This window comes from Drosophila albomicans, chromosome 3, assembly GCF_009650485.2.
Source record: "Drosophila albomicans strain 15112-1751.03 chromosome 3, ASM965048v2, whole genome shotgun sequence".
In the NCBI taxonomy this organism is placed as follows: domain Eukaryota; kingdom Metazoa; phylum Arthropoda; class Insecta; order Diptera; family Drosophilidae; genus Drosophila; species Drosophila albomicans.
The window spans coordinates 47,487,937-47,515,241 of record NC_047629.2 but is presented as its reverse complement, the minus strand read 5'-3'; the positions used below and the strand labels follow the sequence as shown (position 1 = coordinate 47,515,241).

Sequence of the window (27,305 nt, the reverse complement as noted above, 5' to 3'; positions counted from 1 at the left end):
TTAGATATAATATTTTGAAAATGTATTATTCATTCACTATATTAAATTTACTGTTATAAATACTAAGAAAATTCTGAAGATCACTTAAAATTCTAAACATTTTTTATATCTTATGAAATTCCTATAATTTCCATCATTATAAATACAATTTTTGTTTGCCTATAACTTCTGTTTGATGCCAACTAATTAGGCTTGGCATACTAAAAGCAAACGCCCCATCGAATCAAATGTCTATGAAAGGGACATGAGACGTTTTCGCGGATGTTCCCAGGCTCAGTCTCAGTCTCAGCTTCAGTCACAGACACAGACGCATCTTTGCCCTTTCCAGCGAAACATCTTCACACGACGCGCTCGATCAAGGAAATTTGAATAAAACGCTGCAAAGCAAAAAAAAATTGAAAGTGGTAAAAAAAAGTGAAAAAACTTAAAAAAAAAATCGAGAAAAAACTTATTTATCATTCTAAGCGTTGCGTGTGAGCATTTTATACCTGAACTTGATCCCTGGCCCCTGGGCAAAGGCAAATAGATAAGGCTGCCTGTGTGGTGGTGTCGTGTGGTGGTGGTTTCGCCAACAGGATCTCGTCCTCGTCCTCGTCCTCGGCGTCGTCGTCATCGTCATCATATGCAAATCACTCGACGAAGCTGAGCCCGAGACTGAGCCGCCGTCCACGATGATTCCTTTTCAATTCAAACAATGCCGAGGGTCGCCCTGGCCCTGTCCTTTGGCCACATGTATGTTTTGTGTCTGCGTTTTTTATACATTAATCGTCCTATTTAAAAAAAAATGATTAAACCCTTTCCCGATGTACGCGTTTTTTTTAGCTGATTTTTCCTCTTTTTTTATACCGTTTGCTCATCCCGTTGCCGATTTTCACTTTTTCGTGAGAACTTTTAAAAATTTGAATGCACCTTGAGCAGAATACTAAATGAATAGGCAGCTCGAGTGAATTTTTTATAGCTTTGGTTTATTTGGGCATACTATTAAAAAAGAATATAATATGAAATACTAAATTAAGTTGACTCCAAAGAAATTGGTAAAGGATAATATGGTTGGATTAGTACACAAATTACTACAAATTTAAAAAGAATTGTACAAAAATATTTAATTCACCAAAATTATTAAAAATGTACAACTTAAGAATGTTTTAAATATCTTTATCTACCTCATAAATTCTTAAACTTTATGTGTTATTGGAAAGTACATTTTCTTTTCTATTGTGGTTACATCGATTGCTCTCAGTCAATTCAATAGAATGCTCGAGGCGATTATGCTTAATCATTTTACCCGCCTGCCCTCATCCCCTTTGTGTCATCGAAGCGTCATAAGCGATTCACCCCCTGGTGTGGCTGATCTGTTTTTGGGACAGACCGAAATCTGGGCAAGAGTTCAATTTGCATATCGAAGATCATGTAAATTGTAAGGGCTGAGGGTTTGTCATGGGAACAAAAGATGCATTCAATGTCGAAGAATGGATTGATGAAATCAATATTTGAGGTAATTAATTAACAGCACAAAAAAAACCAACAACAATATTACCATATATTTAGCAATCAATTTCAGACAATTCAAACCTATTGGAATTTCAAATCAAACACAAGAAGTCAAATTATATAAAAGTATCAAATGTCAAAATTTCGCATTATTAGTATTATCAAATACTATTACTATATAATACTCCTTATAATCATATTGCTGCTTTTGATCAATTATTGAAAAAGTTTACTAAGTTTTTCTAAAGTTTTAGAACAAATAAAGTTATTCCATTGGCATTAAAAATTTTGACCAGACATTACACTATTAGATTTTTTCAATATGACCTAATTCTAAAACAAGCTGAAAATTAAACAGTAAAAATCTATGTCTAATCTTATTTAAAAAAAAAAAAATAATAATAATTTCTTTAAGGCGTGCAATAATATATTAAAGTACCGCAGCTTATGGATTTGTAACGCTCGCCAAAACTATCAATAATTTTTTACTGTTGCAAATAAATAAATAAATCGTGACATTGTTAAAAATGTAGTAAATAAATTAAAATAATCAGTTTCATTGGCAACCAAAATTTTCATTGTCATTCCTAATAGATGTAATTTGAGTGTAACCGATTTTGATTCTAATTCCGCTGATGTGGCAACCCCGTCGCTGGTGACACATCAATGGCATCGAAGCATCGATACTTTCACGTACAACAATAATACACACCTATCGATATTTACGTACGTGTCCAATATCAGCTGCGACTGAAACAAACAATGTGCGGTACATAAATACCTGGACTCTGGCTTGTAAAACGAATTAGCTGGTGAAATCAGTGAGAATTAGTTGTCTGCTCCGAGGCGAAAAATAAACTAGTACACGCAGGGCAGCGGTAGAAGAAGACGAAACGCCCACAACAAACACACAAGATGACGACACAACGAAAAGTGCGGCGCAATCTTTTAACTGCCAGCGGATTGGCGTTGGCTTTGCTGCTCGTCTTGTTATATTGGACCGATTTCACGCGCGGCTACTTTGCGGCACTCGATGAGGCGGAGACAAACAAGAATTGCTTCTGCGAGGTGAGTGGAGAAAGCGAATCAAAGTTACCAATAAAACCAACAACAACAAAACTCTTATTACACACAGCTGGAAGGCTCGATTAATGACTGCAGCTGTGATGTGGACACCGTGGATCACTTTAACAACATGAAAGTCTATCCGCGGCTGCAGAGCTTATTGGTGAAGAATTTCTTTCGATTTTACAAGGTGAATCTAAAGCAAGATTGTCCCTTTTGGCCAGATGACAGTCGCTGTGCCATGCGATTCTGTCAGGTGGAGAACTGTGAGGAGCAAGCCATACCTCAGGGCATCAAGGAGAAGGGCGAGCACAGGGACAAGACGGCATCGTTCAAGGTGAGTGAAGTGTTGTGGAGTATTTATCGCCTATATATTTGCTGCACTATCTGTCTGTGGGCTTTTATCAGTTTGTTATGCGCGCGGAAATTCGAATTAATTGATTTGCAATACAAGCACACCGTTCACAAATACCATTATACGATTTATAATTATCTTGAAGCTGACGCCATAAATAGTAACGCTATCTGTCGCACTCTTGTGAATGGGGGAACGTGAACGTGTCTGCAATGTGGCAATCACGATGGCCAATCTTCTTGTGGATCGAGTGGAGTTAAACGGGCTGAGCAGAGCTGAGCTGACGTGGCCAAGATTTCATTGCACACGCTCTAAACACAGAGTACAACACGCCCCTATTTAAACAATTGTAGTTTGTTTGCATTGTTTCAATCTACTTAAATCGCAATTGTTTGCTCATTGTCTTACTTAATGTCGAATACCTACTTACAATGTTCTTAAAGATTTACACAGCTGTGGTCGAAGTGCTTATTGACCGATTTCCTTAACTTGTTCTCATTTTGCAGTACACAAAAGAGGCGCAAGTGGACAGAAGTTGCTCCGAAGTCGAGGACTTTGACAGTGCTTTGGGTTTTCTCGACACCAGCATCAGCGATCAGGCGCATAAGGAGTTCGAATTGTGGGCCAAACACGACGAAGCTGAGGAAGATTTCTGTATTGTAGATGATCACGATGCTGGAGCACAATATGTCGATCTATTGCTTAATCCTGAACGCTATACGGGATATCGGGGAGATTCGGCGCATCGCATTTGGAAGAGCATCTATTTGGAAAACTGCTTCGGTGGCAACATTGACACGGCCAACAAATTCTCCAGTTATATGCCGCACATGGATCTGCGTGACGTGTGCTTGGAACAGCGTGCTTTCTATCGCATCATTTCGGGCTTGCACTCGAGCATAAACATTCATTTGTGCTCCAAGTATTTGTTGTCCGAATCGAAGGACTTTCTGGATCCACAAGGCGTTTGGGGACCAAATGTCAAGGAGTTTAAGCAACGCTTCAGTCCTGAGACAACAAGCGGCGAGGGACCGCATTGGCTACGCAATCTATACTTCATTTATCTGGTTGAGCTGAGAGCATTGGCCAAGGCAGCGCCGTATTTGCGACGCGAGGATTACTACACGGGCATTGCCGAGGAGGATGAGGAGGTTAAACTGGCCATGCACGATATGCTCTCGGTCATAGAGTGAGTAGCAAATAAAAGCTATGTAATCAACTGTTTCTAATGTTAACGCCCCTCATTTTGAACAGATCTTTTCAATCGCACTTCAATGAGAATGCGCTGTTTAGCAGCGGCATTGCGTCGATCAAATTCAAGCATGACTACAAGGAAAAGTTTAGGAATATATCCAGAATCATGGATTGTGTTGGCTGCGACAAGTGCAAACTGTGGGGAAAACTGCAGACGCAAGGTCTGGGCACAGCACTGAAAATACTGTACTCGGAAAAGCTAAATTTGGCAACGGAAAGCGGGATATGGGATAAGCCGCACATTGAGGCGGATCCCATTTTTAGACTATCGCGAACAGAAATCGTTGCTCTCTTCAACGCCTTTGGCAGGTAAGTTTCGCTTGACAAACTATTTGAATTCATGTCTAATTCTTTGTGCTTGGCAGATTATCAAACAGTATTTACGAAATGGAAAACTTCCGGCGTGTGCTCAGATAGCCCGACACTATATAGGCGCCTGATAGAACAGGGGCCGAGTCCTGATAATCCCATCAATCGAGCAACGTTGCGCAATTGCTCAAGCATCTCTCTGTCTCTCAAGTTAGCTGATAAACGCACATACAACTGTGGACATTATCACGAAATGGATCTTATTTCCGGTTGCCCTCCAATTACAGAAGCCAGAGGCTAACTAACCATGTCGAGCTGCATTATTGTACATAAATTGGGAATGCATTAAAAATTAATCATATATATAATTGTAGGCTACTTGTACTTTACTCTACCCACTATGCGCTACACAGGTGTATTTTAACTATTGTAAGCTAGCGTAGAATTATTTATTGTGTGTGTAATAGCCTAATTAATAATTAGGAATCAATCAAATGAAAAACTGTTGTGCAATACATTTAATAACATGCGGCGATCGTTTTAATTCAAATCTTTCTCATAATCGTTTACAGCCGTTAACCGGTTATCCGTTTTCAACCGGTTGAGTTGATTGATCAAACAGCGCTGCCATGCCAACTTAAGGGTGGCATCGCTGACAGGCGAATGTCGTTTCGATAACGATAAATCTTCATAATTATTTACACTTGTGCAGCATAGCAACCTGAGTTTTCAAAGCCAGTCAATTTGAAGTTGGCAAACAAATTCGAACTCAATAACACACGGATCTCAAGCAAGGATTTTTGCATATTTCAACTTTCAACAAAATGGTTATTTTGAATGTGAAACGTGGCGATGAAAGCCTCTTTCTGTACGAAACCAGTGTGAACACAGCCACGGATACCGTTATTCGCGAGCTTATCTCCGTGTTTAATGGACGCTTGAAAATTCAACGTTTGTGCATGGAGATTGAGGAGTTGGCCGATCATGGCACCATGTTGCCTGCAGAAATGATTGGTCTCAACGATGACCAAATCGAGGAGCTCAAGCTGAAGGATTCCTTCGCCGACAGATGCATCCCCATGGGCGGCTTTACTTTCAACAAGGATCCGCTGTGCCGACGCAATGGACAGCAGCCTAACGAAGCCATGCGCAAAGTGCTGACCAAAGCTATGGCCGATGCCAAAGCCATGGTTGACAAGGTATTAAGTGTAGCTCAACTATTATCCGTTATTCTTAATCCACTCCTAATTCTACCACAGAAACTGGTCAAGACATCGTCCAATCTTACACTTAAAATCGTGGAAGAGGCAATCAACATTTTGCGTGGCGCTGTGACCATTGTTTATCCCATGAAGTTGCCGCCTCACGACACCATTCAAATGGAGTTCGTTAACATGGAGGATTTGAGCGGCACTCAGGCATCCAAGGAGGTCATTGAACCCTCAAAGGCGCAACTTTGGTTTGCCGGTCGTCAAGTCTTGCCCGGCAAGCAGCTAAGCGAGTATCTAGGCAACAACGACAAGACTAAAGTGAGTTGCTAATACTTGAAATAGAAGTCTGTTGTACAGATGTTTATTATTTTAGGTGGTTGTCAAGCTGAATCAGTTGGGCGAAGGTCCGCCGGGTCGTGAGCAGGTGATGACCGAGCAGTTCCGTCGCCAAATGATGGCAGCTGAATATCGTCGCCAGGAGGAGCTCAAGGTAAGTGAGATGCCAAATGCTTTATTCGTTATATATTGGGTCTTACATACATACGTGTTTATAATAAGTATATAATATATTTATACGTTATATATGTATGCATATGAACTATATCTATAAACAGATTCATAGTGTAGAAAGTGAAGCTTGCTATGAGGTGTTTTCCCGACCTGACCCGTTTTCACCGTGATTTCTCTATATAGTATATGTATATATAGTAGTATATAAAGGTATTTTATGGGTATATATTTGCATAGATCAACTAAACTAAATCCAGTATCCTTTTGTATATTGCATAGCTACTAAATCGAACGATCAAGGCAGAGTTGTGTCATGTGAAGTGATGGGACTTTTGGTTGATGTTTTCGCTTCTCTTCTCGTCTTGATTTGATTTGTCTAGTAAATGCTTTTGCCCAAATTCTTTGGTGCAGTTTCCCTTGGGCAAGTCGTATTCGCTATCTAGTTCAGCAGCTGGGACCATCGAGTTCCAGGTGAGATTATCGTTGGTTCTTGGGTGTAGTTAAATTCTTGGTGTAAATGCAAACTCATCTGCAATGCAAAGGCACAGCTACTGAACCAGATATCGTCGTCGCCTATTTGTCTATATGTGATCATTTTTGGTTAATAAAGCTCTTGAGAGTTACATTGACTAAGGTCTAAAAATATATGTATATGTATGTATGTATATGTACCACTATTTGGGAAAGTGAAAGCAGATGTGAGCTAAGAATAATAATGAAACTTGGTGTCGTTGTTCTCTAAATATATACTGCATAGTATCTGTTATCTGTATCTGTAGATCCATTGTATAAATGCGGAGGTAAACAGCGCTGAGTAGAAATTAAATTCAGTTCCCATTGTACAATGCACAGGTCCATAAAGATTGATAGAGTCAGTTCCCTAGTATATAAAGTCTCGCCTATTATAGTATGACCAGCGGCTTCTCTGGCACATCACACTTGACCGCCTTCTCATCCTCCTCGTCCTGCACAAAATGCTGCTCACTTGTGCCCGAATCTCCTGCCGGACTCAGCGGTATTAACGACTTGGTGCTGCCAACCATTTCATGTGTATCCGGCATTGGATCTATCCCACCCGCTGCCACTGATTGCTGCTCCAAGTCAACGACATCGTCGTCCGTATCGTAGATATTATCTGGCTGCTGCTTTGAACTGACATTGCCAAACACATCGTCATCGGAATCATCTCCGGCGCACACACAACGCATTTTAGCATCGTCACCCACCTAAAATCAGCCAAGAGATTAGTCAAGAGGGAGCTGAAGGGAGTCAACCACAACTCACCTTAACAGATTTGGTGATGACGCACAGCGATATAGATGAAACCACAAAGAGCACAATGGGCACAATCAACGAGACGAGCAGCTCGCGATACACCTTATCCAGATCGTAGCGTGCGACCACAAATTCCACATTAGTATCCTGGAAAAAAGCAGAACATTCAATTGTAATCTGATACACTTGACTGTGGTCAACACATCTTACCTTATTGTAGTAGCATTGGTAGCGTGACTGGGCGGTGTTGTTGTCGCCATCGCTGCCATAGCGTGCCACAAAGTCCTTGCACTCACCGCGCAGCGTATTGACACAACCCTCGAGATTGATGAACAGCTTCTTCCAGCCGTATATGGTGAGATTGGCCTGGTTGGGCAGAAACTTTTGCTCGGGATCCACGGAGCGTGTGCTGTTGTCATAGATGGCCCAGAATTGTGTAAAGTTCATGAACGGAGCGGGCAAAGTGTCATGCTCCAGCAAGGTGCCATTCAGACAATCTGTGGCGCTGCAAAGAGAAGATTAGCACGTAAAAGAGTTGTTTCTCTTGACTGTCTGAGACCCTGTAATTGGTCTAGTAAAGCTTAAGACGTGAATGTAATCCCTCGGTAGTTGTTGGGGAATCAATATCTACTTCCTAGTTTCTTTAGTCTGTTACCCACATTCCACATTGATCGGGAAGGAATCAATATCTATATACTTCAGTCTGTTACCCACATTCCAACAAACTTAAAAGACTCTTGGTCTCAAACTGCGTTGCTAATTGTTCACACTTACGTGATGCGATTGTCGGTTTTGCTCACAGTGACTGTGGCGCAGTTGGTCAAGAGATTGCCGTCGTCTTCCTTCCAGAACTCCGTGGGCTCAATGCGCACTCCATGCTCCTTGCCGCGTGCCTCATTGAAAGCCACCGCGTTCTCGCAGTCGGCAGCAATCACATTGTCCTCCTACAAACATCATGATGAAGATTAAATAGAGCAAGATAACAGAAGACCCCAGCTTACATGCATGATGAGTGTGTTGATGTTAGCTGTGGTGATGCGGGAGCAGTAGCGATCACAGCTGAAGGGACGTCGGATCTTGGTGCAATGCACTCCGTGGCACTCAAAGAATCCGTTCAGCTTCGTATTGTCCTTGGCTGAATTTATCGTCGGACCATCGGGTTTGTGGTGGCACAAAAAGAACTCGGACATGTTCTTGCAGTGACCTAAGAAATGAAAGAATTTAATGTCAGTTAAGCGACTGATGATGGAAGTGCATAACTTACCATTGGAGCAGTTGAAGACACCGCGAATGTTGTTGCAGACGGTGCCATTGTTGCAGTTGAACTTGTTGAGGCGATTCAGGTCAATCTGTGGGTGGAGTAAGGAAGTGTCATAATAATGATGGCAAGTCAATGATCGTAAAGTTGGCTGACGCCAGCTCGAAATATTTGTGGCACATTAAGAAACGTGACTCACTCGAGATGACGTCGCTGTGTGTGGAGATGCGTAAGGGGTTTGGGGGTTAACAAGATGTCGCTTACCATGGCACAAGAGGTGTTGGTCACCCGGGTGCAGTTGTTGAGCTGAATGTCAGTGCCATTGCGACGCACCACCGAATGGATTTGGGGACAGAAGCCGCTGGTGCGCGTCAAGCACCATTCGCCACACGAAGCCCAAGGACAATTGTTGGGCATCTGACGATCCACAGTTTGACACATCACCGGATCCAGCTCAAAGCCGGACTTGAAGGCTCTGCAAACAAACACAAGGGAGGAGTTCATTTAGCTCTGAGACGGGACTATATTGGTCGAGACTTACTTGAGGGACGGCGAGTAGATGGCCACGCTGAGGTAGACAATGGACACGCAGGACAGCACCATGGTCAGCTGGCACAGGCAAATGGCGCGACAGATGCGCTTGTCCTGCTCGGGTATCAAACGCGGCTTGTCCTTGCGTCGAGCCATTGCTGGATGCGGAACTACGCTGATTTACGACTTGTTGATTCCCCCACACACAGCACACGGCACAGACTTCTCCTCTGTTCTCTGTCCTCTGTTGTTGTCCTTTCACCCAACGCCCGTTTTCAAGGTGATTGCGTTCGTTTGTTTGCTTAGGCGACAGCGGGGAGAAGGGCTGCTCCTTGGGGTTGCTTTTTGGGGGTACGAGTTCGGCCGTGTTTGTTCTATATTTGTGTCAACTGTTTGAGTTTGCCTCAGTTGCCTCCACGACTGTTGTCAATCGCCAGGTGTCGCATGTTTTATGGATGAGAGTTAGTTTTGGATTTGGTTGCGGGTGCGGAAGATGTCCAGGTGGTCTTGATAGGCCTTATCGATGCGTCGATGATTTCGGGGGGATTTTGTCAACTGCGACTTCGATGGTGACTTCGACTGACGACTGCAAAAACGTCACGTCCGCCTCCTGTGCGTGCTGGAACGATACTGACTAACTGACTCGACTCGACTCCTTTAGATCCCAGGGCTGGACGCTCGGTCGGTCAGAAGGATTCGAATTGAATTTCTCTGCACTGCGCACTTTTACTTTCCGAGAAAGCGAAAGTAAAAATGGCCCAAAGCCAAAACCCAAAACAAACCCCAACGCGTTGGTTTTCTTTTTCTTTTTGGTTCAGCTTTGTTTTTGGGGAGCTGGCTGGCTCAACAAATTGTTATCGCTCTCACTCCCACTTGCACTCCACTCCCCCTCTCTCGCTCTCCACGCCTGCGCTGTGAGAGAGTGAGAGAGAACGCGATTGAGTGAGCGGGAGAGCAGCAGCAGAGCTTTTCCTTCTCCCATACAAATGAAAATACAAGACAACTCTCAATTTGTTTTTCTCTTTTGCTTTCTTCTTTTTTTTTTGTTTTTTTTTTTTTAGTGTAATTGTTTATTATTAATTAGGCCGTTAGCTTGTTAAATTTGTTTATTGATAAAGACACGTTAAGTAAAAAATGTTTTAATCATTTTTGCATTCAAATATTTTGTTGTTGGTTTGTATGATTTAAAAAAATTCTCATAAGCAACGTGCGTTATATCGGTTCTGCTATTAAGCTATATATGCCCTATTTACACAAATATCTACTACATATATACATATGTATAACCCATATATCGGGATAGATATGTGTGTAAATGTGGCATATATTTTATGTATATACTTGTTATGTTTAATCCATTAAATGTTCATTTTTTACATAAGATTTTTAAAACTATTTCGAAAATGTCGCAAAGTGTATTTTTTTCGTATTTTAATGAATATTATTTTCAATATTTTCATTGGTTTCCAATTTTTATTTTGTGTTGGTTTTTTTTTTGTAGTTTTTATATTAATTCTTGGTTCTGCTTTGTTGTGGTTTTCAAAAGTTTTCGAGTTCTTTGACCTACGGATCAGAGAGTTATGCGGTTTTATACGAATCGGTTTTGCTAACTATTTTGTATACTATATATATATATCTCTCTGATCCGCAGATGCGGTTTTCTTTTTTTGTCGCTTCCGTGTTTTTTGTATGTCTAGATTTTATATAATTTTGTTTGATTTCATTACTTAATATTTTGTTTATGACTACTATCACAATTTTTTGAAAACAAGCATTATTTGGTTGTATCAGTATTATGTGTGGAAAGGTCGAGGAATTTTCATTTTATACTTTCATAATGCTCTCTCTATATTTATGTATAATGTGGGCAATTGCGGAGCATCGAATCGAGTCGAATCGTGTCTCATTTTTTTTTTTTTTGTATTGTATAATTGTTAAAAGCGAGCAAAAGTCATAAAGAACAAAAGCTTTTTACGTGGTAACTCAAGTTCTATGTATGTAGTTCTATATATTTATAGTAAGTATAGTAGCATAATAATATGGATAGCAAAAATCTCAATGATGTCATAAGTAATAATAATAATCATAATAATAATAATTAGAATTAGTTGTAACAAATTTTTGTATACGTTTGATTGGAAAATGGTCAATCTCAATGCTCCGCTATAAGTACAATGTCCTATATAGTAATGGCAGATGGCTTTTAAATATTAATATTAAGTATTATTAAGCTATGTGTTGGTGTGATTGTGTGTGTGTGTGTGTGTATTTGGTACAGACTACAGTAGTAAATTGCTATTTGTTATAAAGAGCGTTTAACTAATTTGTTTTTGCTAGTATTCCATTTCATCATCTTCGTCACTGTGACACAGAAGTTTGCTAAAAGAATTGATATTGGAACAAAGAGTTCTTGAATCTTTACTAATCGAGTACAGGAAAGCAGCAATAAGTAATACAATATATTGAATATGTTTTATATACAAATACATGCCATATTTTATTTGGTATTGTTCTAGACGTGGCTAAAAGCAAAAGTAGTAGTAATACATATTCATTTTGTATACATTATCTATAAACTAAAACATGCAAAAATCAAAGCTATACAACTCGGAATCATGCTAGATATTTTCGATAATTAAATCAATCTATAGTATATAACATATCAAGGCTGCAAACTCTAATTTTTGAATATTTATTTTATTTTATGTGTTTTTGTAGTTTGCAGCTTTGTTGATGAGAATAGGTTTAACTACAAAATGAACTGAGCGATGGTGATGTGAAAATTATATACGAGTTGTTTTATCCCACAGACAAGTGCACAATTTCATATGTTGTATATATTTATGTTATATATACCAAAGAGAGATTAAAGTTTTGTTAGGTTAATAATCTTTAAAAATAATTGCTTATCAAATCTTGAATGCATTAATTAATATCAGATTGTGCTTGTTGAAAAGTCTGTTTGGACATTTCAAAATGGGTTTCGTCATTTTCGATCCCGACTTGTGCTCTAACTAGATTAATCTAATCGATATGGCAGCTTTAAGCTGAAATCGGTTAAAGGCGTGAAATTTCGCTTACGACATTTTATGTTTTTTATTTATTTTTTATTTTGTTTGCTAAGGACACTTCATGAGTAACGGGCAAATATATATATTTGGGAGAGTGTGGTGAAAAGTGCTCAAGATAAAGTTTTGTACTTAGTACTAAGCGATTTTTTGATTGTGACTTTAATAATAAATGTCGAAGAAGAAGAGAGCTTGGTAATCCCATCGAATACCTATGCTAAGGAATATCTTTCTGTATTATATAGTATATGCATAATTTGCAGGCACTGTCGCTTCAATACAATTCAAAATACATTCAGGGATAACGACTTTTCCGTATTACATTTCATGCAGTTAACGATCCTGAAAAATAATCCAAGACAAGAGAGGAAGAAAAGAGAACGAAAAACGCATGAAAAGTCAATGGTCAAAGAAAATGTCTTGTGAAACTAAAGACAATTTAATTTGCGACTCAAATTGAGTTCTCAATTTTTGTTTTTGTGACCAATCCAATAATCATGACATTAACAATCAACAATAATAATAGATGAGCTACGAGTTACAAGTTTTACGATATACGATATACGATTTACGATAATACGTTACAATCAAACGATTATTGTAGACAATCTCAGTACAAGGCACAATGGTTAATTATCGTAAGTTATTTGTGGGAGTGTGTATGTGTTTGAGTAGGATTGTGTGTGTGTGTGTGGATTCTACTACAATACAATGGAGAAGGGGGGAGGAGGAGACTGCATTATCAAGATGAAAACACAAAAACTATATAGATGCAAACGAGACTTGAGGAGAGGTAGCAAGAGATAGAGAGAGGGGGGAGCGGGCGGTTTTGGCATTCACAGCGCTGTTCATAAAAATAAACTCACTCTTCCTTGGTTGGAAACTTTTCAGCATAGACGCGCGACGATTTGTTGCACGCCTTTTCGCAGCAGGGGCAATACCAATAGCTGAGCACCCCAATCGAGATGGCAAAGAGCACATTGGGTATGATCAGCGATAGCACCAGATGGTACAGATTGTTCTCCCACGAGTAGCGACCGATGACCACCTCCGGATAGGCGCGACTGTAGTAGCAGGGGAATGGCTCGCCAATATGTGAAAAGCTGTAGCAAAAGACAAGACATTAGATCAAGAACATCATTAACTTGGAATAAATTCTACAGATGATGGAGAGGATAGATAAAGGAGCTTCCTTAAAGAACAAAAGGATAGCTTTAAAACTGAAAGTGGGACTTAGGAAGTAACCGAAAACCGAAAGTAAACCGAGGAAGAATAATGGAAGTGATCGTGATCTAATCTGAGTAACTAATACACAACTAGTCAAACGGACATCGAATATATCGACTGAATATCAGAGATAAAGACTCACCCATATTGTCTGGCAAAGACGCTGCAATTGGTCGTGGGCGGATAGCCGCAGCCCTCGGAGTTGATGAGAAACTTTGTGTAGCTGACATCCCAGTTGACGCGCTCCAAGTCTCTTGGATTGCGCTCCCATTCGCTGAACGGGATGCGCGTGTAGTTGACAAACAACTGATGGCACCTACAACAGAAAAGAAATCAGATGTTTTAGTATTAGAAGTGAAAGCTGCTTCTCCATCGAGCACTTACTTTGTGAGTGATGAGGTGCAGCCCTCGCGACAAGAGCTCCAGCTGCAGTTCTTGATGCCTTCGGCATAGATGTGATCTATGACGACGCAAGTCACCGGCACCGGATCATAGTCGGCAATGATCGTTGAGATGGCGGGATCCACGACAAAAGGTATCAGGAAAAGGAATGTGAACACTGACAGTATGGCAGTCGTACCTGGAAATTAAATGGGAATCAAGATATTGATAGTAATGCTTATTTTAGCAATATCGTTGTATTTTGAGATACTGAGGAAAATTGTTTGATATCTACAAATGGTTCGTGTCTGTGTTAAGCAATGGTTGCAACACAGGCTATGGTGTGTGTCTTTACTTAGCGAAGAAATCAATCTTTAGTAAGTGTTCAAAATTGGCAGGATATCACTAAATGCACGATTATTTTGTTAAAAGTTTAATCAGTGATTCAGATTGAACAATTTGATAACTGTAGCTAACTTACCAAGGCACACGGAGGTGTAGAACTTTGCCTTCTCGAGTATGGTATCGATCTCGATCTCTTCACGCTTCGCCTTGATGGCATCGACGCATCCGCTGCCCGGTCGGACAGGACCATGCGACGAGTGGCAGGAAGAGCGCATCGATCCTGTGGCTGAGGCTGCTCCCGATCTGCTGCTGCTCAAGCTCATCTTGCTGGCGGAGAGCGTCTGTGCCGAAAGCGTTGGACTTGTCGGCATCGACGTCGTCGTCGTTAACGTAGAGCTCTTCTTCATTGTCAAAGTGTGTATTTGTTTGTGTGTCGGGTGTGTGTGTGTTTGGATGTGTGTGTCTCTTTGTGTGTTAAAGTAAAAATGTGTGTGTGTGTGCGTCTTTTTGGTTGTATCACTAAAAGCCTTAAAAATGAACACCGCTAACTTTGCTGCACTCTAAGCCTACAACAATAAACAACTTTTTTGGTGAGAGCGCTTATCGCTCTCGCTCTCTTTCTCTCTCTCTCTTTCTTTTGTCTGCCTTAACCTAATTCTCTTGTCGAAAACTTGAGTGTGTTGTGATTAGCCTAACACACTCGTGTTTTTTGTTATATTTTAAACTTTAGTTTCGTTTAGCCGAAATCGAAAATGTTTTATCATTAGTCTAAGTCTTTTTTTGTTTGTTTTTTTTAAAATTGCAATTACCACCTTGGGGGTATTTTTTGTTTTGTTTTGTTTTCGGGTTTTTGTATTGATTACTTTTAGTTAATTTAGTTGAAAGGTTAACTTGTTGTTGTTTGTTTTAGCTTTGTTCTTACTGGATTTTCTTAGTTGTTTCTTTTAAGTTTTGATCACGCATCCCTCCGACCATTGCTTGAATTGATCTGCCTGCTTCTAAGGGCCGATTCTAATTCCCATTGTGTGGTGTGTCCTCTTCTTCAGCTGGCTGTGTCTCTGTATGTCTGTGAGTCAGTGTGTGTGCTTGTAGAGTGGGTGTTACTTAAGTGAGTGCATTTAATTCGATTCTCTATATATTGATTCCTTAACTGTCTTTTCCCTACTTTCTTTCTGTCACTCTCTACCTCTATCCTATCCAAAAATATCGAAATTATACTAATATTGTCTTCAGATCTCTCTGCGTCGTAACCTCTAGAGAATTTCACGTGCCTCGCATGTGGTGTTAGCTCCGGAGTGTCCTTGCAAAGCCAAGCCTACTCCTCCCCTCTCCGCCTCCTTGCTGTTTCAGGTGTGTGTGTCTGTGAGTGTCTGTTATCTGTTTTGTGTGTGGTCGCGTTGTTAGAAGTTCGATGGAAGGATTACAAAGTGTTGCGAGTGGTTGCTGTGCCCAACTCCATTACTGCAAAGCGAAGACGCCCGTTTGATGCACCGGACTGTCTTCCTGGAGCAGAGGAATGCCTGCAATATAGAAATAGGGAACTTTCTTAATGGGGTAACTGAAAGGAAAATACAGTTGAGGGACTGCTAAGAAGTGTGAGGTCGCTCCTAAGTCTATGTTTAACTTGTCTAACTCTACATTGAGCCACTTTGCGTTGGGGAACAGCGCTATCAAGTCAAGTGGGGAAACATTTACCCGCTGAAAGTTGGACCACACATTAAGTAGACATGCTTTTTGGGTATTCTTACGTGACGGATCTCATAGGGCCATGACTTCATCGCCACCGCCGCCGCCCATGTCGCCGTTGGTGGGCGCGCCGACGTTGTTCTTATTCAGTATGGTCTCCGTGTCGACGCAACCCTTGAAACGCATCTTGGCATCATCGCCCACATAGACGGTGCGCTGGCAGAGCAACAGCACGGAGCAGGAGACCACGAACAGCACCGACGGCACCACCGACGCAAACACAAACTGACGATAGGTGACCTCCAGATCGAAGCGAGCCACGACCACATCCTTCTTGGACGGCGAATAGAAGCAGGGAAAACGAGCACGGGCATTGTGATCGCTGCCATCGCGTCCGAAATCCTTCAGGAACTCCTTGCACTCATCCATCAGCGTATTGACACAACCCTCCAAATTGATCATCAACTTCGACTCATTCGAAATGGTTAAATCCACATCCGGAGGGGCAATCTCAGGGACTGGCGTTGCCACGGATACATGAAGATGACTGAGATATGTAAAGTTGGTGAGATCGCTGAGCATATTGTGTTCGAGCGTGGAGCCATTGATGCAATCGACAGCGTCCACGCGATCCGAGGTATTCTTGATGAAATAGCACGACGTCATAGCTACATTGTCACTGGACTCGTTCCACACTTCCTCCAGGGTCTCGGCATTAATTGCATTCTGGCACTGCGACAGATAGACCTTATCACCGCTGAGGACCACAACATTCTTGTTCCGGGTCGGAATATCGACGCAACGTCTGTCGCAGTTGTAGGGTGTGCGGATCTTGCGACAAGTTCCACGACTGCACGAGAACAAACCGCTAATGTCCATGCAATTGATTTTGCCGCGACGTCCCGAACACTTCACCGGCGCATCGCTGTTGTGGAAGACGCATTCAAAGGCGTCCGTAATGTTCAAACACTGTCCGGCCGTGCAGTTGAATGTGCCGGTGAGATTCTTGCACTCATCGTTGATGCAACGCGCCTTGTCCGCCCGATCCTGATCGATGCCGTAGCACGTTTTATTCGCCGAGTTCGTGCAATTCTGGAAGGTGAGATTTGTGCCATTGCTGCGCAGATTCACATAGATCTGAATGCAGGCACCGGAAGTTTTGCTCAGACACCATTCCCCACAGCTGCCCCACTCGCAGTTGTCCTTGTTGACGGCACGCGTCGTCGTGCACATCACGGGCGTGGGATCAATGCCGCTCTTGAAAGCCCTGGTGGAAGGCATGTAGATGGCAACGGTGAGATACACGAGAGCCACCGAGCTGAGCACGAGCGTCATCTGACAGATGCAGATGGTGCCGCAGATGCGATTGTCCTGCGGCGGTACAATTAGCTCCTCGCTAGGCACCTTCTTCTTCCCCATGTTGAGTGGCGAAATCGATGACTGACTGAGCTACTGACGACTGACTGACTGACTATGTTATTGTTTTTGTTGTATTACTTTGCCTTTTTGGGGGCTATGCTAATCCGTCGCGTGTAATCCAATTAGATGCACATCATGTTTAGTCTATCGATTGACGGGGTGTCACTCCCTCAGCTCGCTCCTCCTCCTCCTTTCGTCTATTCCTTCTCGTGCTCGCGCTGCCCACGCAAAACTGTCGCCTCAGGCGGAGGAAACGTTATATAACTTTGCGTATCGCGAGATTTCGCTTGCTTTTCTTTTGGGTAATTTCAAATGTTTCACAAGCTGTGCGCACGTTTTTGCAACTTGCCCTCCAACTTGGCTTTGGCTATTAGCACTTCTTTTTTTTTTTTTGTGTGCTATTGATTTTTAGCTTTAACCCGTGTCACACACACACTCACATACACAATGACTACAATCGTACACACTACTTGCAACACAATCTGGTTGCAATGTGGGCTTCACAAGCTTTTTATAATTCGTATGTTAAGTCGTAACAGTTACAATTAACTAGATATATATTTATTTTTCTAAAACTATGTAGAATTATTGCTTTTTCTATTTGCTGCGAGTTTAGTTTGTCGCTTTCTACTGCTGCTTGCCGAGGCACACGACACACACAACACACTCTAGAGCCCAAGGCTTCTCCTGGCAACTGGCGCTGGCCTTTGCTCTGGCTTCGCACACAGTTTTCGCACTGCGAGTGTGGAATATGTGAATTGCTGCACTCAGCACTCAGCCAAGCAGGCAGCTGCTACTCGTTCTCAGTTGTCGTGTGTAAGCTCTCGGCATCGGCCTCTCGGCTCCATCCTGACCGCCGACAACATGCCGCCACATTGTCGTCCACCACATCATCAGCTCTTAGCTCATGTGCTGCTGCTGCTTGCTCTCCGGTTTTTGTGCAAAAATCAGAGCGCTGCGCGCGCATTTTTATTACAAAATCAATAGTTGCGCATTCACGTTTCTGCTGTTTGCTGCCTCTGCTGCCACAGTTCCAACTTCGTGATTGCCGAGCAGGAATCCATTGATTAAGCTTGCAGTGACTCTCGCGTTCCGTTCCGGTGCAAGTGCACTTGACTCTCACTCTCCGCCGTCACACGCCCCAGTTTCGGGAGAATGCAGGACACAGGAACTGCGACTGCGACTGGCACTGGGACAGGGTCGCCTGTGGGTGACGTCGATGACGTCGTCGTTGTCAACATGCTTATTACAATGATTACAATTATAAATATACATATATTTCTATATTATTGCGCTTGGAATGCACAAAGTTAGTTTAAACAATTTATGCTAATTAAAAAATTCATCGCCTTGGGTATAATAATTTGGTCCTCGAGATTAGTTTACACATATGTAGGAGATTAATACAGTTGGCAGAATTGATTGTCTTCGCCCTTATCCTCCCTCGTTGCTTCTTTCCTTGATTAGCCTTCCTTCAGGGGATTATTCCAAGACTTAGATATTATGTAGATAGCCGATCTGGTGAGTTTTGGTCCAATAAACGGATTCATTTGTGCCAAATAGCAGCACAACCAGAACAGCCAACAACACGTCGCCGTCAGCACCAAGAGACACTTGATCAACTTCTGGTTCGGCCCCCTTGGTGTAAAAATTGGTCCGGCAATTCCCACAGCCGCCCACAGCGAGGTAAAGAACAATATTGGCAGAATGGCGGCTCCCATGTTGTTGCAGTCTCAATAATTTGTAATTTGTGCGTATGTTGTATTGTTTAAAAATTATTTGTTGATTGTTGAGGGCAGCACTATGCTATTATTCACTTGTTGGCTGTGTTTTTTTCTTTCTTTCTCTCTGACTTTCGTTTGTATCAGCGTGTGACCGTATTAAATTTCGAAATATACTAGTGCATGTCAACAATAAAATATACCGAAAAGTAATTTTAGCAAATTTGCTAGCAAAGGGCGCGACTTTTTAAAAAGTTTATTTGCATCATTTTTATGTTTAACAGAATTAAAGTTCGTATATAATCCTAATTCAATGGCTCAAATGGTTTTAATAAAGTAATTATTTTGTACTCATACATTTTAATTACTTTTGGTCACGCTGCATTCCTGTTGCATATCGATAGACCCACATCGAAATATTAGCAACACTGTTAATCGAATTCGCGGAAAATTTAAATGGAATACAAAAGTTAATTATAACATTCCTTATATACAAATTTGTTTCTTTATCCATATGTTTGTAATTTTAGTTACTTTCAAAGTCAGCAGCGCTGTGTAATCATTTATGAATGTAATCTTGTCAATGACTCAAGTTAGAGCACCAATACCATAATAATAGTTATTTTAAACTGTTGAAATACTCAATGAAAAGGGCAGAGAATGACGTTAGCGTTCGGTTGTGGTCTCAACCATTGAATAATCAATGGCAAGTATTATTGAGCCAGAGCAACTTATATTTTACATTGTTGATTGAGGTGAGTTGTTTTCGTTGTTGTTGTTGTTAAGTGGGAAGGGGAATTTAGAATGCGCTCATAAGTAGGCAACACTTCCTCCTAACGATTCCCAAGCAAGGAAAGAAGGTCAAATGCACAACACGTAAAGTAAAAGTAAAAGTTGTTTTTTTGATGATATTGATATTAAAGTATTTGGAAATTCATTTCGTTGTACTCACATGAACAATTTTGTGGGTGTTGTTCCTTGGCCAAATGTATATTGAGGTTTATTTACGTTCACACGAACACACACACACAAAGGACGACACACAATCACATGCACGTACATACATACACACGCACATGTCTATCTGCAGCAACGCAGCACTTGCGACCAGTAAAGTCGTTTCATAATGGAATGCAGCTGGCTCCAATGAGATTTTGGACTTTCCAATTTAAATGTAGTTTATTAAACGCGATTTTGTAGTTTGTTAACTTTTGCAGTTGTTTGCAATTAGTACACACTATATAAGGCAGTAAAATGAGATTTGATTAAAAAATTTCCTCTTTTCTTTTTGCCTATTTTTTGCCCTTTTTCTTTATGCTTTTTACTGCCTTTTTACATGGCGAACGAACGAGAGCCGAGAAAATTCCAAACAGATGAAAATATGTGACGTGCACGGCTCGCGGCTCACATTTTCCTGCTGTTTACGCCAATTCTGACATTTCTCAAGCTGCTCGAACTGCTTGCTGCTGCTCGCTCTGCTGCTGCTCGGACAGCGACTGCGACTGCGAAAGCCAGCTTGAGAGAGAGATTGCGAGAACGATTGCTCGAAAAAAAAGCGCATGCGTTGCTTGGCTTTACGTCATCCAATGTGTAGCAAGCTTTTCGGCAGCCAGGCAGCGAACAAAGCTTTCACCTAGTTCACATCGAATTGAGTGTAACCCTACGCAATGTGTAAGCTAAGCAGATGTAAGTGGTGCGTGGATGCCGCCACTTTGTAGGGTAGCGCAGCGAAAGCTCTCGCCGCGGCGCATGTTGATGGAGGAGCTCGTTCAGCAGCAGCTGCAGCGTCGTCGCCAGTGGCAGTCCTTTCGGTGAAGAGTTCAGCCGTCGTCGTTCGCCGTCGCCATCGTTGTTGGTTGTGCTTTCGCCATTCATTGCCCGTCTGTCGTCGCCGTCGTTGCTCGTTGTTGCCGTCGCGTCGTCGGTCGGTCGGTCGCTCGTCCGTCGAGGTTCCCAGCGCAAAATGACAAAATGTGGATATTTTTTTATATTTTGAACTTTTGACCCGTACGCAATCAGGTCATAATAAAAGAAAAATAGATATATGGTTAATGTTGCAAAATGAGCCATGTAATTTGTTGTTGTTTTTATTGTTTGCCTACAGCAGCAGCACAAACAAGGCAAAACTTTGCTAGGCTTCTGATTGAAAATGCGTAATCGTAACCTGAACCTTGAGTAAACACTCACACACACACACATACACACACACACACACACACATACATACACTCAGCACATGCTCCAACACACATGTAGTCAACACGCAACTCGACGTCACAGGACAACACATTGAGAGACGACGGCAACAACAAAAACAACAACAGCAACGTCATTGGTCACACACATTATTATAAAAACAATGTCATATTTGAAGTGTTTGTGCTCTTCCCCCAACCCTTCCATAGAGTCTCTCCACTAACTGTTTCCAATTGGATTCCCAATTGCCAGTTACCATTTTGGGGTCTCCATTGAATCACAAAGCAAATGAAAAATCGTTTCGTGCAAAGCACGAGGAGTCGCCAAGTTGCCCCTCCCTTGCGTACTCCCTATCTCCCTCCCCCTTCCGGTTGTGGAGTGAACAGCGCCTCCTATGCCGCATAATGCCAATTGGAGTGAGTAGAGCTGCCTACTTACTCTATTTGTATGCGAGTGTGTTTCTTTTTTGTCCCTTGCATGTGCACGTTCTCTCTGTATATGCATGCATGTTTGTGCGTGTGTGTGTGTGTCCAATGAGAATGTAAGCGTGCCAAATGAATTGAAAATTACATGCGGCTGAGTCCGCTTTTTACTCTTCCTCCTCCTTTCCCACTCGGCTCTAGGCAACAACTTCGCCGAAGGAGTTTATTACTTCAACAACAACAGCAACAACAACAATTGCCGCTCGTGACGCCCATGTGAGCTCATTGTCGCCAGTTGCTACTGTTGTTGTTTGTTGCTCGGCAGCGGCATATTTCCGTTTCGTAATACTCCGGGACACGAGAGCACTGCCCTTCCCTCCCCTCCCACCATGTCTCCCCTTCACATCACTCTGCTGCCGCCAAAGAATAACAAGCAAAGCCAAAACCAAACAGCATTTAAACGTTGGCGAGGTTACATAAAAAATATATATACCAAGTATAGTATATAAATAAAACGCAACGCCAAGTGTCGAGGTCTCGAAAATAACGTCACAAAGTGAAAAAAACGCTGCTATTCTTAACCCATTTGACAGTCATTAAAATGTGAACTAAGCGCGTCTAACGGTTTAATTTTGATAACATGCCTCCATCTTGCTCTAACGCACACAGTTTAACAGGGTGACACCTGCACGTGGCAAAGGACAAGTGTAAGCAGCAGAAGAAGAGCCAAAGAGCGCAGCGCATATAAGTGAATAAAAAAAAAACAAAAAACAAACAAAAAAGAAAACAAAACTGTCCGTCCAGCAGCTGTAACAAAAGCGACTATAGCAACAAATGAACTAAATACCAAGCTAAGTAGCTAAAAGCAACAACAACAGCAACATTGTCAACTATATCAGCAGCAACAACAGCAACTACGACTACAACTACAAAGAGTGAGAAGAGGCCATTACTCAAAATTGGCCATTGGCAGGCCTACAACACACAGACACTCACACCCACACATACATTGTGACACGTACACACTCACACACATATGCGCAGCCTTTTGCCGCAGTCATAAAATAATCAAGCAAAGGCAAAGAACTGAGCGGAGAACGGGCGATTGGCAAAGGCGAAGGAGCAAGCGAGAGGACAGAGAGAGCAGAGCAAAGTGAAAACACTTGCTTGCTGGCTTGTTGGGGCTGTCTGAGGAGAGAGCAGCAGAAACGGAAAGGAAGAAGAGGCGTCACTGCATCGTCGTCGAACTGCTGCTGACGAAACATCTCCGTTGGGACGCATAAAGCAATTAGCAAAGGTTGACTTGACGCACTGCCAGGCGGGGATCGCTCATACGTTCGTTCGTTCGTTGGTTGGTCAGGATTTTGTGGTGTGGCTTCCTTCCACATGTCCATATCCAATGCCAGCTAGTGCTAACATGCGTGCTGTGGACGTTGTGGATGTGTCGCATCCCTGGGTTATATTTAGACTAATTACGCGACTGGCAACGCACAACAGCGGGAATGGAACACCACCCACAACAATTGCCCAGCTTCAGCGGCTGCTGTGAGAGTTGAACGGCAATGGTGGCAGAACAACAACAACAGCAATAACAAGAGGAAGTCAACAACACGAACAAGAATAACAACAAATAAGGACAGCAACAACATCAGCCGCAACGCAACATAAAGCAAAAGCAAGAAACGAACTCGAATCTCCCTGTGATATAACTGCACCGTAGTTGTAATCGTAAAACGTAAATCATAGCTTTTAGTTATCGTTTATCGATTAATAGCTTAACACTGATTCTAAGCTAAACCAACAAGATAAACAACAATTTCTCAACACTTAATTAACGCCTCTCGTGCACCGACAGCCCAATAAATAATATATACATTATATATATACATATATATATAGAGATATTCATACATATACATATATATATATAATATACAGATATTTAAGCTATATATACAAAATAGAAGGAACTACACTCTCTGCCTCCCATTACAAATTGCTCTCCCCGTTTTTGGATACTTTGCTGCCCGTTTGCCAGTTTGCCGATTTTGCCGCCAGACCTGCGCCGTTTAATTGACAAATCCGGATCCTTGCAACGCCGGACATAGACCAATCATCATCAGCATAACAAACAAAACACACATTTAGTGACTCAACATGGGAGATGAGGCGGACAAACGCACCACAAAGGAGAAACTGCTCTTCTATACGACGGCGTTCTTCATACTCCTCGGCACGTTCAGCATGTTTGCATTCCTGTTCCTCGTGCCGTTCGTCATCGAGCCAGCGTTTACCACCATCTTCATGCAGTTCGAGGAGGTGCCAGCGCTGTGCGAGACCTACGACACCGAAATCTATTTCGGTGCCAAGAACTGTTCGTGGTCATCGTGTCGCGAGGGTTGCACAAAGGATATATACACGTGCACTCAGATCCGTGTCAACTATCGACTGAATCTCTATAATTATACGGATGAGTTTAACTTCACGGAGTATCACATCAATCTGAAGGAATCGGAACGTGTCATACCGCCCGTCAAGCGAACAGATCGCTATGAGCGCGCTCTACGGGATTACGAGTACGATAATCTGGGTGCCGGAGATGCCAACTCCATCATGGACATGGATGTCGATACCGTGGGTCCCAGTGGTGGATTACTGAGTGGTGGCAGTCGATTTGAGCAGCTGAACTTTGGTGATGCCGATGGTTCAAATGGCTATTTAATCGAGGATTCGGAGGACACAGTGGGTCTCAGTGCTGCGGGCACACTGCTCAATGGCGAGCGTCGACCATTCGACGAGATCTCCGAACTGAACGAGGGTCTGATGGGCAATAACTCGGCGTACTTTTATGTCGGTGCCCGACTCTTTCCCAATGTCAAGGGTTGTGGTTATCCGCCCATGCTGAACTGCACCATTTGGCTGAAGCGCTACACGAAGGTGGGCATGAAGTTTCCCTGCTATTACTCCAAGGTGGATCCCAGTCTGGTCATCAGCGACTTGGACTATTGGCAGAACACACTGAATCTGGTCTATTCGATGGCCATTCCCATACCGTCGTTCATCATCTCGGTGATTTACCTGACGTACGCGTACTTTAAGATCTACAACGAGGACGAGGAGACGGCGCCGCTCGATAAGAATGCCGAGGATATGGACATTGATGACATCGATGCTGTCGATGATAGCGATGGCGCCGTTTTGGCTGACAATGCTGCCGGCAGCCAGATCGTCAACATGGACTCAACGACCAACGACAGCTGCCTGGAGGGCGTGCTGCCCAACGGTGGTCCTGGCATGACCACATGCATATCGCAAGGCGGCTCCATCACCACGCCTGGCCACTACATTGCTCAGTCGCCGGCGGGTTCACAGATGATGACGCCCAACTCGGAGATCAACTCGTTTGGCCATCAGCTCAAAGTGCAAATGGCCGATGAGTTGTCCAGGGATTCCTTGGAGAATGGCGTGCTATCCACGTCGAACTCTGTGCAAGGGTAAGGATCGATGATCCTTGTCCGCTACTTATCTATATATAAGATGCCCCTAAAACTATGCTACTTATTTAAACGGGGCTGCAAGAAGTCACTTTTGACCCTTTTTGCAGCCCTTCAAAGAGTCACTTTTAATCCATTTTGCATCGCTGAATTCCAAAGACTAATCCTTTATTTTTCGTGCTTTTTCCAGAAACTTGAGCAAGACGATGACGACGAGTATCTCAACTCCACCTGGGCCGACAGCGGCAGTCTGAAACGTCAGGCGCATGGTCTGGAAAATGTTAGATTCCGATTCGGAAAATGAACCGCTGCTGGATGGCGAATCCTAGACAGCAGCAAGTTGGTTCACCGAATTGAAAGTATAAAACGGAGCAAGCAACAAGAAACCCAAGTATTTCTACCCTAATACAATCGATAAACAACGCATGCAACTATGCGAAGCGAACCTGAATACCTTCAGAGCTGTTAAAGACATTTAAAAATAACTATGATAGATTATATTTACCTAACACACACTACACAACAACAACAACATGACGCACACACACACACACACCCGAGTCACATAATATTACGATAGATCGGAGTTATTTTCGAATAAGCTTAACACTCATAACACATTCAATTGAAATTAACAGAGCGTGTTTCCGATATGATCTGATGGGGGACGCATCGGAGACAGTTGAGGACACTTTTTAAAGGATGCGAGGCATGACGAAGGTGTTACTTTAATTGGTACAAATACAATAACAAGCAGACGATGGCGAAAAAAATAAAAAAAGAGTACGAAAAGGAATACTTCAGTACTATATACCTAAAAAGCAAATTATAAAACTTATACACAATACATATACAAATATTTACTTGGAATTATTTTTCTATTTGCAACAATCGCTGACGACTCGAAAGCAAATCGCAAGCAAAAAATAATAAATAAATAACAAAAAAAAAACCAAAGAAAAAATCTTTAAAAAAAAAATACAAAACACGCGCAACTTAAGTATTTACAAATCGAAAAAATTTTAGATATTGTAAAGCCGAAAATAAAGTGCTACATTTGCCTCGACAGTGTGAAACAAGAAAGCAAGCAAGATTTAAGCAGCATTGTTTATTTAATTAATGAAAAATACAACTAAACAAAAGCAAACTAAATTATGCGATAAAGAACGTAATTAAAATAACAAGTCAAAACGAAGCCTAAGTATATTACAAAATAATTGAAATCATAATTATTATAATAATAATAATAATATAAATAACAACAATTGTTATCCTTCTAATTAATGCTAATGGATAAAAACTCACAGCTTTAACTAAAGGAAAGTAACAGAGGCATAAGATTTTTCTTCTACATATTAATTTTATTAAGATTATTAAATGATAATGATATTTATAGGTACTACAAAATGGTTCAAGCTATTCAATTAATTCTTACAAATAATTAAAGCATTAAAATCATAATAATTTAGACTTAAATATAATGTTTCCTTTTTTTATATTAACAAAAACAAACAAACCCAAAAAAAAAATCAAACAAAAATAAATCCCCCAAAGGAAAACGAAATCAATTCAAAAAGCAAGCAAACAAAACTACTCGTAAAATTTCGAAAATTAAAAACAAATGAAAAACGATGCGAATACTTTCGGAACTCGTTGCCTAGGCATTACATATAGACGCATTTGCAACCGGTAATTGCACCTATTGCGAATAATCTATCAATGATAAGCAGCAAATATACACACACACACATATATAGTTTGGTTTTAACAAAAAGATACTTGCATGAGACACATAAACAGAATAACACAATACAAACACAAAACAGAAAATACAGAAATGAAAACAACAAGCGCAACTACTAGCTAATATCATGTAAAACAAAACAACAAACAAATGCTACTAGAATTGAAAACAAAAAGCGAAACAAAATCTCGAAATAAAATACGCATTTAGCAGCCTACAAACACGAACTTGTCTTTTCAACCGATTTCCAACTGTCAAGCGATTGCGCGGCTGCAATTTGAATTTACAGTGCTTTTCTGCAACACTTATTATCGATGAAAAAGCGCTCCGCTCGATATGTCTA

At 41.7% G+C, this 27,305-nt stretch overlaps 7 protein-coding genes and 1 long non-coding RNA gene across 15 annotated transcripts; 3 read left to right on the top strand and 5 right to left on the bottom strand.

Annotated features, from left to right (window-relative positions):
• Window positions 1-40: 40 nt before the first annotated feature.
• On the bottom strand, window positions 41-1,618 carry LOC127565734 (uncharacterized). Its single transcript, XR_007955083.1, has 3 exons — window positions 1,538-1,618; window positions 489-1,424; window positions 41-377 (listed from the first exon to the last, which is right to left on the bottom strand). It is a non-coding gene; the product is annotated as an uncharacterized LOC127565734 (long non-coding RNA).
• Window positions 1,619-2,066: 448 nt separating this feature from the next.
• On the top strand, window positions 2,067-5,001 carry LOC117572113 (ero1-like protein). Its single transcript, XM_034254734.2, has 5 exons — window positions 2,067-2,559; window positions 2,627-2,893; window positions 3,418-4,100; window positions 4,166-4,474; window positions 4,531-5,001. The coding sequence occupies exons 1-5, from the start codon at window positions 2,407-2,409 to the stop codon at window positions 4,580-4,582; spliced, it is 1,464 nt and encodes a 487-aa protein (XP_034110625.1). The 5' UTR covers window positions 2,067-2,406; the 3' UTR covers window positions 4,583-5,001.
• Window positions 5,002-5,298: 297 nt separating this feature from the next.
• LOC117572141 (cilia- and flagella-associated protein 298) lies at window positions 5,299-6,519 on the top strand. The gene is made up of 4 exons (XM_034254780.1): window positions 5,299-5,673; window positions 5,734-6,003; window positions 6,059-6,175; window positions 6,475-6,519. The coding sequence occupies exons 1-4, from the start codon at window positions 5,299-5,301 to the stop codon at window positions 6,517-6,519; spliced, it is 807 nt and encodes a 268-aa protein (XP_034110671.1).
• Window positions 6,242-10,279, bottom strand: LOC117572112 (uncharacterized). The gene is made up of 8 exons (XM_034254733.2): window positions 9,270-10,279; window positions 8,993-9,203; window positions 8,735-8,819; window positions 8,472-8,674; window positions 8,245-8,414; window positions 7,681-7,975; window positions 7,480-7,617; window positions 6,242-7,421 (listed from the first exon to the last, which is right to left on the bottom strand). Exons 1-8 carry the CDS (start codon window positions 9,413-9,415, stop codon window positions 7,098-7,100), a joined length of 1,572 nt encoding a protein of 523 aa, XP_034110624.1. The 5' UTR covers window positions 9,416-10,279; the 3' UTR covers window positions 6,242-7,097.
• An 861-nt stretch (window positions 10,280-11,140) lies between these two features.
• On the bottom strand, window positions 11,141-14,705 carry LOC117572116 (protein tipE). Of its 2 annotated transcripts, none has more exons than XM_034254741.2 (5): window positions 14,417-14,705; window positions 13,939-14,134; window positions 13,697-13,870; window positions 13,194-13,430; window positions 11,141-12,669 (listed from the first exon to the last, which is right to left on the bottom strand). In XM_034254741.2, exons 1-5 carry the CDS (start codon window positions 14,685-14,687, stop codon window positions 12,612-12,614), a joined length of 936 nt encoding a protein of 311 aa, XP_034110632.1. In that variant the 5' UTR covers window positions 14,688-14,705; the 3' UTR covers window positions 11,141-12,611. The 2 variants fall into 2 exon arrangements, with proteins under 2 accessions (XP_034110632.1, XP_034110633.1); XM_034254742.2 differs by having other exon boundaries at window positions 11,141-11,638.
• A 967-nt stretch (window positions 14,706-15,672) lies between these two features.
• On the bottom strand, window positions 15,673-18,503 carry LOC117572115 (uncharacterized). 2 transcript variants are annotated; one of them, XM_034254740.2, is made up of 2 exons: window positions 16,029-18,503; window positions 15,673-15,800 (listed from the first exon to the last, which is right to left on the bottom strand). In XM_034254740.2, the coding sequence occupies exon 1, from the start codon at window positions 17,383-17,385 to the stop codon at window positions 16,039-16,041; it is 1,347 nt and encodes a 448-aa protein (XP_034110631.1). In that variant the 5' UTR covers window positions 17,386-18,503; the 3' UTR covers window positions 15,673-15,800; window positions 16,029-16,038. The 2 variants fall into 2 exon arrangements, 1 of the variants encoding a protein (XP_034110631.1); XR_004572495.2 differs by having other exon boundaries at window positions 15,704-15,800; window positions 15,976-18,503.
• Window positions 18,504-18,640: 137 nt separating this feature from the next.
• Window positions 18,641-19,222, bottom strand: LOC117572117 (V-type proton ATPase subunit e 2). The gene has a single exon (XM_034254743.2). It carries the CDS (start codon window positions 19,104-19,106, stop codon window positions 18,849-18,851), a length of 258 nt encoding a protein of 85 aa, XP_034110634.1. The 5' UTR covers window positions 19,107-19,222; the 3' UTR covers window positions 18,641-18,848.
• Window positions 19,223-20,866: 1,644 nt separating this feature from the next.
• LOC117572114 (protein tipE) lies at window positions 20,867-27,185 on the top strand. 6 transcript variants are annotated; one of them, XM_034254739.2, is made up of 3 exons: window positions 20,867-21,079; window positions 22,402-25,218; window positions 25,409-27,185. In XM_034254739.2, exons 2-3 carry the CDS (start codon window positions 23,882-23,884, stop codon window positions 25,470-25,472), a joined length of 1,401 nt encoding a protein of 466 aa, XP_034110630.1. In that variant the 5' UTR covers window positions 20,867-21,079; window positions 22,402-23,881; the 3' UTR covers window positions 25,473-27,185. The 6 variants fall into 6 exon arrangements, with proteins under 6 accessions (XP_034110630.1, XP_051861755.1, XP_034110626.1 ...); XM_052005795.1 differs by having other exon boundaries at window positions 20,867-21,113; window positions 22,394-25,218; XM_034254735.2 differs by having other exon boundaries at window positions 20,867-21,125.
• Window positions 27,186-27,305: the final 120 nt, after the last annotated feature.